The sequence below is a fragment of the Anolis carolinensis genome, chromosome 4 (genome assembly GCF_035594765.1).
Source record: "Anolis carolinensis isolate JA03-04 chromosome 4, rAnoCar3.1.pri, whole genome shotgun sequence".
Classification (NCBI taxonomy): Eukaryota; Metazoa; Chordata; class Lepidosauria; order Squamata; family Dactyloidae; genus Anolis; species Anolis carolinensis.
Genome location: NC_085844.1, coordinates 89,968,339 through 89,978,697, shown reverse-complemented (window position 1 = coordinate 89,978,697; position 10,359 = coordinate 89,968,339). Strand labels below are relative to the sequence as shown.

Here is a 10,359-nt window from a genome sequence, read left to right as displayed (position 1 = left end):
TGATTCCACATTTTTATTTACTTAGGCACTTTTTGAGATGAAAGACATTTGGTATAGTGGGATTTTTTATTATTCATAAAAGATCAAGAGTAAAATTTACTCTCTAAGAAGATGGTATACAGGAACATAATTAAAATAGCATAAAAAGATCCAGAACGTATTTTGATTAAACAAATTAGGGATAGAGATAGGTTTTCATGGAAAATAAATGTATTCTGATGGGTTCCATGACCAAAAGTGTTTGGGAACCACTGGGCTGCCGTATTCATTAGCGGTCTCCCATTCAAATACTAACTAGGGCAAATCCTGCTTAGTTTCCAACATTAAAAAGGAATGAATTAGGAACTGAAGGAGTAGAAGAGAACAACCTTTTTCTAGAAATCAGAGCAAGAGAAAGAATGACTTAAATACCCTAAAGGCACTAGGTTTTGTTCCTTCAGTGCTAAAGATTTTGCAGCTCCTCCTGTTCTCCATAAACTTGAACTCTAGATAATATTTTGGTTGTTAGCACTAAGCATGTTGAAAGACAAAGTTCAAAACTTCTGTATAGGGTGAATATACCTTATCCAAAAGCTTTGGGGGAATAAGTGTTTTCGATTTTTTATTCTTCCCCCACAAAAATGTTGGAATATTTGCATGTCTGTCCCTAAGGAGAGACCTTGGAGGTGGGACTGAAGCCTAAACATGAAATTCATTGATGCTTACTGTGCACTTGAAGGCAATTTTATACACCATACATTTAATAATCTTGTTTGCATCTCCTGGACCATAAGGGAGCAAAGGTGTCACTATCTCAGCCACCCTTTTGGACAATTTGGGGATTCGGAGCATTTGGGATTTTGAGATAAGGGATACTCAAGCATAACTATATAGTTACATGCATCTCTAACCACTAGGCTTGATCGATCCATGAAAAATTTGATTCTAAACTCGTTTCAAAACTAGAGGGGGCATTTTTTCGTTTTTGTTGCTAATAACGAATTTGGCCCCCAAAATTTTTCGAAATTAACGAAAATTCGTTATTTTCGAAATTAATTCGTTAATGGCGGACGCGCATGCGCGGTGGCCCAAAAACAGCCCGAAGGGGGGGGGACTTAGGGGGCTCTCCCGCCCTCATTTTTTGAGTGATCTTCTTCAAACTTGGTACAGTGGTAGAACACATTTAACACTGATAGCTCACCAAAATGTGGAACGTTTCCCTTATCCTCTGATTTTTGGCAAATTTTCATAGCTTTTATAATAAACCATTTTTTAATAATTGCAGAAATCTGTTCCTGGTTTGAAAGTCTTATTTCCTGTTAAATTGGGTTGTCTTTACTGTGAAAGTCATTGCTCTACTTTAGAAACTTTGTTTTTGTGGCTGAAACTTTGTTAAATTGGTGTAGTCCCTGCATATGTGTGTGTGTAAAGGTATCCCTTGACGTTAAGTTCAGTCATGTCTGACTCTGGGGGTTGTGCTCACCTCCATTTCTAAGCCCAAGAGCCAGTGTTGTCCATAGACACCTCCAAGGTCATGTGGTCGGCATGACTACATGGAGTGCCATTACCTTCCCGCCACAGCGGTACCTATTCATCTACTCACATTGGCATGTTTTCAAGCTGCTAGGTTGGCAGAAGCTGGAGCTAACAGCGGGCGCTCACTCTGCTCCCGGGATTTGAACCTGGGACCTTTCAGTCTGCAAGTTCAGCAGCTCAATGGTCTTTGCCTTGGCTGCCTTCCAGATCAGGCTTATAACCAGCCTATTATGGGCCACAAATTAAAGAAAATTCAATCCCATTTAAGCACAACATGAACAGTTTTGATGCCAAAACCATAAACTCTGTTTATTAAACTCTACGATCCAAACTTTAGAACAACTTGCAAACAATTGAAGGTTAGACCACAGTAATAATAACCAATTCTATTCCTTTCCAAAATTTAAACATAAAATAGTATCTTTCTTTCCAATAGCATATAAAATTTTCCTTTCTTTACAAAACAAAATTCTAGACAGTAGCCATTTAGAAGATATTTCTATATTTTCCCTGCAAAGGATAGGGCTGCATCCCTCTGGAGACACACATGATAACCCGGACATGATATAAGGCACTTATATACGTTAAATAAACATGATGTCATTGCATATATAAAAGAAGCATGATATTAGGCAATTATAGTTGCAAATAATATAATTAAACATGTAAAAATTATACATCCATACATAAAAGAAACATGTAAAGTAACTGCATATATAAAACACAATATAAAATATGATATAAGGCAATTACAGATGTCAAAGGAACGTGATATTACATATGTAAAAAACATGATTATATGTATAAAAAAGCATGATACAAGGTGTCAGGATCTAGGCTGCTGGGCACCAATAACCATACACTGAGGCCAGATTCTATCTAATATCTTTATTAAAGGAATATATAAAGTCAATAAAAACAAGTGTAGAATAAAGTTCAGAAGCAGACCTTTCAAATGAGGCCAAATATAGTCCAGCAGATTATTGTCCAATATGAAATATTAGAGTCCAAAGATTATAATCCAATAACCGCAACACACGCTTTGCCAAGCAAAGCGTTGGGAAAACAGAAAAAGTCTTGAATCCAATGAAGCTTGACACAAGGCTGAAAGTTACTTGGAACGTGGCTGGAGCTGTGGCTAAAGGCAAAGCAACTTGAAGCATGGAACAAGATCTGTGGTAAATCCGTGAGACGAGGACAAGGCTTGGAACTAGATTCAGGAGGCAAGGAACAGGATTCGAAGTCCACACACACATGACCTCTCTCCAGGAGCTGACGAATTGACTCCGCAAGGAATCCTTCGCGCAATTTCCCTATATTGGGTCTCGTTTCCCCAAACAACAATCACTTTCCCTAGAGAACAGGGAGCGAAGGAAACCAGCTTGCAGGTGCAAGACTCCCCGTATTTTCTCAGGGGAAATACTTCTAATCAGTGGCATATTTGGCAGCAAGGCGAGCACTACTTCTAAATTTTTCTCTCGATCCTCTATCAGTCGTGTAAGCCTGTTTTCTCCCATAAGGGGGAGAGTTCCCACCAAGGTCAGGTTTAATTGGTTCTTGGACTAGAACTTCAGGCAGCTGCCAAGGCTCTGACTCCGACCGGAAATCTGGGGAAAACTCCATATTTTCCTCCTCATCTGCCACAATACTGTCAGGAATAGGACTGCAGGGCCCATGAGTCATCACACTAGGCAACTGACACATCTAAAAGAAACACAATATAATTAACCTAGGTACAACAAATGTGAAAGAAGGCAACAATATACATAAAAAAACATTTCTGGACTCACAAATGTAGTCTAAGAGAATTGGGCTTCCATTCTCCAAACCTGAAACAAAGTGGGAGGAAATGTAAAGAGTGTTAATGATGCTCGAAATCAAATGTTGTTCTTTTACAAAGTCAAACTAAAACTAAGAATAAATGCTTCGGTCTTCTCCTGATCTTCTTATCTCCTCACCTTGCGTCCAGCCGAGTTACGTCCGCACTTGCGATACAGCGACCTCTTCCCTTGGCTCAGTGGGCAGTATTTTAAAGTATGGGCCTTTTCGCCCGTGGCACCGCAGAGCGGACAGGTGTATTTGCGCAAGATGGGGCACTCCACGGTGCCGTCCATCCCCTTCAGCCGGTGGGACGAATAGACCTGCTTGGATTCCCCGTTGTGTTTGCAGAAATTGCAAATCTCCTTGTTTTGGGAAGCCTGGCCATTGGCACTACCTTTGGAGCTCTTGCTGCTGGAACCGCTTCCATTAACCCATTGTGATGCTGTTTCAAAGTTGTCCTCGTTGAGGACTAGCTGCATGTCGTACTCCATTGTGTCCCAACTCTGAGATGGAAATGGGACCTTCTTGCGTTCCGCGATGATCTCCGTAACCACTTTCGCAAGGCTCAGATAGCCCTTCCATCTGTCAAACTCCCTGAACATGGAAGGGGCATAATGTGGCACGTGCATGGCTGATCTGGAGAGCATGGTGCCAATTCTACCCTGGTGTGGACACACACTGAATGCCACATATTGGAGGCGGAGTCTTTGTTTTATATATAAGGGGAGGGGTTCCAAACCTTTCACATTGGACCCTCCCATCTATTTTTACCCTCCTTTGCCCTAGATTTAACCCCCACATGTCTAGACAATCACAGCTTTTCAAGGAAGAGTTTGGTTTTTCCAATTTTTTCACTTCGGAGGTAATGCCACAGTTTCTCCCTTGAGGCAGTGGTTCTCGACTTGTGGGTCCCCAGATGTTTTGGCCTTCAACTCCCAGAAATCCTAACAGCTGGTAAAATGGCTGGGATTTCTGGGACTTGTAGGTAAAAACACCTGGAGATCCACAGGTTGAGAAACACTGCCTTAAGGGAACGTTAGCAGTTGTGGTTCTGTTTGTCCATCCAAGAATGAGTTGAATTTCTGCCTTGGATGAAATAGCAACATTGCACATCCAACGTTTGCAAAAGTCCTGAAGGACGGATCCAGTAATGATGAAGCCTGCAAGAGTGTTATATTGCTTTTGCATGGCAGAATAGCATTGGACTGGATGGTCTCTTCTACCTTTATGATTCTATGATGTTTGGCGCCATGACTCTATGATTCTATCATTTTAGGATTCTAGGACTTTTGGGATGATTCTGTTACTTGGTTCTTTGAGTCTATGACTTTAGGGACCATGTTTCTATTATTCCATGACTTCTGTGACCATATTTCTATGACTTTTGTGACCATTCATGGGCCATCTGGCTAGTATTCCGGGACGGTAAATGATTTATCGGTTACAGCACCAGATATTTCTGGATACAGTAGAGTCTCGCTTATCCAACATTAACGGGCCAGCAGAACGTTGGATAAGCAAATATGTTGGATGATAAGGAGACATTAAGGAAAAGCCTTTTGAACAGCAAATTAGGTTATTTTACAAATTAAGCCCCAAAAAATCTTGTTTAACAGCAAATTAGACAGAAAAGGTAGTTCAATACGCAGTAATATTACGTAGTAATTACGAATTTAGCAACAAAATATCACAATATATTGAAAACATTGACTACAAAAATAAGTTGGATAATCCAGAACATTGGATAAGCGAGTGTTGGATGAGTGAGACTCTACTGTATATTGTTTTTGCATGGCAGAATGGCGTTGGACTGGATGGTCTCTTCTAGCTTTATGATTATATGATGTTTGGTGCCATGTTTCTATGATTCTATCATTATGTTGTCGAGCAATTTAGAACAGTATAGGATACCGCTAACTGTTTCTTTGAGTGGTGTTCTGTGGAAACACAACCCGCCCATCCTCCCCCGCTGATTTCATGAAAATAAAAGAAAAGAAAGAATAAGCCACATCCGGCAAGGCCCACACACTGAAATACTAGGCCGGCCATCGTTGGCCGGCAAGCTTCCCTGACTGGAAGAAATAGAGGCCGCCGCCCCAAAGAAGGGTTCTGCGCAAGATTGCACCAAGGGGTAAAGAACGACAGCCGCGAGGGAAGACAGAGGCGGTGCATCGTGGGAAACACGTCGACCACGTAGGACGACAAGGCCCACACGTTGAAATACTAGGCGTGCGACCGTTGGCCGGCACGCTTCCCTGTGAGGAAGAAAGAGGGGCCGTCGCCCCAAAGGAGGCTTCTGTGCAAAATCGCATAAAGGGCTAAAGAAAGACAGCCGGCGAGAGAAGAGAGAGGCGGTGCATCGTGGGAAACCCGACCACGTAGGCCGAGAGGCAGCAAAAAGAAAAGAAAAGAAAAGAAAAGAAAGAAAAAAGCCACAGGCGACAAGGCCCATACATTAAGCCGGGCCGGCCACTGTTTGCCGGCACGCATCCCTGAGAGAGAGAGAGAGAGAGAAAAAAAACCAGAGGACACCGCCCCAAAGGAGGCTTCTGTGCAAAATAGCATAAAGGGCTAAAGAACGACAGCCGGCGAGAGAAGAGAGAGGCGGTACATCGGGGAAACTCGGCCACGTAGGCCGAGAGGCAGCAAAGACCAAAGAAAAGACAGAAAAAGCCACCGCCAAAAAGGCCCACACTATAAAATACTAGGCCGGCCACCGTTGGCCGGCACGATTCCCAGACAGGAAGAAAGAGGGGCCGCCGCCCCAAAGGAGGCTTCGGTGCAAACTCGCATAAAGGGGTAAAGAACGAAAGCCGAGAGAGAAGAGAGAGGCGGTGCATAGGGGGAAACTCGGCCACGTAGGCCGAGAGGCAGCAAAAAGAAAAGAAAAGAAAAGAAAAGAAAGAAAAAAGCCACAGGCGACAAGGCCCATACATTAAGCCGGGCCGGCCACTGTTTGCCGGCACGCATCCCTGAGAGAGAGAGAGAGAGAGAAAAAAAACCAGAGGACACCGCCCCAAAGGAGGCTTCTGTGCAAAATAGCATAAAGGGCTAAAGAACGACAGCCGGCGAGAGAAGAGAGAGGCGGTACATCGGGGAAACTCGGCCACGTAGGCCGAGAGGCAGCAAAGACCAAAGAAAAGACAGAAAAAGCCACCGCCAAAAAGGCCCACACTATAAAATACTAGGCCGGCCACCGTTGGCCGGCACGATTCCCAGACAGGAAGAAAGAGGGGCCGCCGCCCCAAAGGAGGCTTCGGTGCAAACTCGCATAAAGGGGTAAAGAACGACAGCCGAGAGAGAAGAGAGAGGCGGTGCATCGGGGGAAACTCGGCCACGTAGGCCGAGAGGCAGCAAAAAGAAAAGAAAAGAAAAGAAAAGAAAGAAAAAAGCCACAGGCGACAAGGCCCATACATTAAGCCGGGCCGGCCACTGTTTGCCGGCACGCATCCAAATGAGAGAGAGAGAGAGAGAGAAAAAAAACCAGAGGACACCGCCCCAAAGGAGGCTTCTGTGCAAAATAGCATAAAGGGCTAAAGAACGACAGCCGGCGAGAGAAGAGAGAGGCGGTACATCGGGGAAACTCGGCCACGTAGGCCGAGAGGCAGCAAAGACCAAAGAAAAGACAGAAAAAGCCACCGCCAAAAAGGCCCACACTATAAAATACTAGGCCGGCCACCGTTGGCCGGCACGATTCCCAGACAGGAAGAAAGAGGGGCCGCCGCCCCAAAGGAGGCTTCGGTGCAAAATAGCATAAAGGGCTAAAGAACGACAGCCGGCGAGAGAAGAGAGAGGCGGTACATCGGGGAAACTCGGCCACGTAGGCCGAGAGGCAGCAAAGACCAAAGAAAAGACAGAAAAAGCCACCGCCAAAAAGGCCCACACTTTAAAATACTAGGCCGGCCACCGTTGGCCGGCACCCTTCCCAGAGAAAGAGAGAGAAGACCAAAAAAAAGGAAATGTGGGCCCAAGCCCCTCAGACCCGGGGGGCCGGCCACCGTTGGCCGGCCCCACGCCCACACGCCGCAACCCACGGGGAAGGGCAGGCTTTCTTCACGTCTGCTTGCAAAATGTGGGCCCAAGCCCCTCAGAACCGGGGGGCCGGCCACCGTTGGCCGGCCCCACGCCCACACGCCGCAACCCACGGGGAAGGGCAGGCTTTCTTCACGTCTGATTGCAAAATGTGGGCCCAAGCCCATCAGACCCGGGGGGCCGGCCACCGTTGGCCGGCCCCACGCCCACACCGCTGGACCCATAGGGGGAAGGGCATGCTTTCTTCACGTCTGCTTGCAAAATGTGGGCCCAAGCCCCTCAGAACCGGGGGGCCGGCCACCGTTGGCCGGCCCCACGCCCACACGCCGCAACCCACGGGGAAGGGCAGGCTTTCTTCACGTCTGATTGCAAAATGTGGGCCCAAGCCCCTCAGACCCGGGGGGCCGGCCACCGTTGGCCGGCCCCACGCCCACACCGCTGGACCCACAGGGGGAAGGGCATGCTTTCTTCACGTCTGCTTGCAAAATGTGGGCCCAAGCCCCTCAGACCCGGGGGGCCGACCACCGTTGGCCGGCCCCACGCCCACACGCCGCAACCCACGGGGAAGGGCATGCTTTCTTCACGTCTGCTTGCAAAATGTGGGCCCAAGCCCCTCAGACCCGGGGGGCCGGCCACCGTTGGCCGGCCCCACGCCCACACCGCTGGACCCACAGGGGGAAGGGCATGCTTTCTTCACGTCTGCTTGCAAAATGTGGGCCCAAGCCCCTCAGACCCGGGGGGCCGGCCACCGTTGGCCGGCCCCACGCCCACACCGCTGAACCCAGAGGGGGAAGGGCATGCTTTCTTCACGTCTGCTTTCAAAACGTGGGCCCAAGCCCATCAGACCCGGGGGGCCGGCCACCGTTGGCCGGCCCCACGCCCACACCGCTGAACCCAGAGGGGGAAGGGCATGCTTTCTTCACGTCTGCTTTCAAAATGTGGGCCCAAGCCCATCAGAACCGGGGGGCCGGCCACCGTTGGCCGGCCCCACGCCCACACACCACAACCCATGACACAAAGATACACTCCATAACAGCAAACCGTCTAGCCTCTGGAAAAATCTAGCCATTTCTGTAGTCAATGATTCCATTATATTGTGATATTTTGAAGCGAAATTCATAAAGTAAGCAATAGCAACATATCATTTCAGCATATAGAACGACTTGTTATGTCTCCTTGGTTGTATAACATGCATTTATGGTGCTTTATTTGGATAATAATAACCTGATATGATGTGTTATATGCTTTTCTTCAACAAGTCCAATCCAAGAAATCTGCTTATTTCAGCAGTGGTAGGCCCGTTTGGCTTTGATCAGTGAGACTCTTCTGTGTTCATGTTGGGTCAATAAGACATAAGATATAACTGAAGTCACAGTCAGCATACAGCATTACCAGCTAAAAAAACAGTGGTGTAAAAACACGGCTCGAGTCCGAGGACTGAAGAGGAGGTAGTTTGACAGTTAAAAAACTATACAGTGCGAAATACTATTGGCCTGTCAAGCTATTCTTAAATAGGCTACAAACGACCACACAGACCTATAATGCTTTTTGGAGGGGGAAGGTTTTAAGGCTCTGATGTTAGGCACATGTTTCCATGCAGTTCCACTGCAGGTAAGACTAGTGTGTTCTTCAGGGGTTATTAAAGTTCTCCTGCAGATGACCTGGATAGAGGGAAATGACTTCAGTTGGTTGGTATACATACAGTTTAAGTAAACTTGAGGAAGTACAATTATGAAAGATATAGTGTGTAATGTAGTAGAAAGTAATTCAAAGTAGAAACAAAGCAGAAATGTGGATTCCAAAGGAAACATGAAGGCATTATTAAGTAATTGTTTTTAATAGCATAAGAGATTCTGAGTGGATTGATTCTCTACTTCTTACTCTGCGTAAGATTATCATCACATGCTCTCGACTACACCCGCACAAGGCAATGGTACAGTAAAAGAAGACAATTTTGAGAAGTGGTAAAGGCCAAGGTGTCCCACTTCTTTCAGTGATTCTGCGTGCGCGGCCAGAGGGCGAGGGGAACAGCAAGAAACAGTTTCCACGAGACGGAACTTGCGCCCACTCCGTGAAATCAGCCGCAAAGGCACACGCCCTGACGGGCAATCGGCAACGTCCGTGTGCGCGGACAGTGGGCAAGGGGAACCAAAGGCGGCCGTTCTGCCGCCACATCGTTGAGTACACTTCCTTTTAAGGTGAATGGGACACTGTCCCACAGTCTGTGATCACTCCACCCTCGTTATTACCAACACACCAGCAAGAAACAGTTTCCACGAGACGGAACTTGCGCCCACTCCTTGAAAGCAGCCGCAAAGGCACACGCCCTGACGGGCAATCGGCAACGTCCGTGTGCGCGGACAGTGGCAAGGGGAACCAAAGGCGGCCGTTCTGCCGCCACATCGTTGAGTACACTTCCTTTTAAGGTGAATGGGACACTGTCCCACAGTCTGTGATCACTCCACCCTCGTTATTACCAACACACCAGCAAGAAACAGTTTCCACGAGACGGAACTTGCGCCCACTCCTTGAAAGCAGCCGCAAAGGCACACGCCCTGACGGGCAATCGGCAACGTCCGTGTGCGCGGACAGTGGGCAAGGGGAACCAAAGGCGGCCTTTCCGCAGCAACAGCGTCAATCACAACCTCTCAGGGTGATGGGAGACTGTAACACTGTCTTTGATCATTCCACCCTCTTCTATTGTTTTACCCACAGGCCAGCAAAAATCATTTACCACTCGGCGAAACGTTCTGCCAACACCTTGAAAGCAGCCGCAAAGGCACACGCCCTGACGGGCAATCGGCAACGTCCGTGTGCGCGGACAGTGGGCAAGGGGAACCAAAGGCGGCCGTTCCGCAGCAATAGCGTCAATCACAGCCTCTCAGGGTGATGGGAGACTGTAACACTGTCTTTGATCATTCCACCCTCTTCTATCGTTTTACCCAAAGGCCAGCAAAAGGCAGTTCCCACTCTGGGTAACCTGCGCCCACA

General features: G+C 47.4%; 1 protein-coding gene across 1 annotated transcript; it reads right to left on the bottom strand.

The window, feature by feature from the left end:
* Window positions 1-1,460: 1,460 nt before the first annotated feature.
* LOC134299000 (uncharacterized) lies at window positions 1,461-7,967 on the bottom strand. Its single transcript, XM_062980771.1, has 2 exons — window positions 3,306-7,967; window positions 1,461-3,219 (listed from the first exon to the last, which is right to left on the bottom strand). The coding sequence occupies exon 1, from the start codon at window positions 6,861-6,863 to the stop codon at window positions 5,655-5,657; it is 1,209 nt and encodes a 402-aa protein (XP_062836841.1). The 5' UTR covers window positions 6,864-7,967; the 3' UTR covers window positions 1,461-3,219; window positions 3,306-5,654.
* Window positions 7,968-10,359: the final 2,392 nt, after the last annotated feature.

Coding starts and splice junctions, on each gene's coding strand:
- LOC134299000 (XM_062980771.1), bottom strand. CDS start 6,863: ATGCTATTTTGCACAGAAGCCTCCTTTGGGGCGGTGTCCTCTGGTTTT.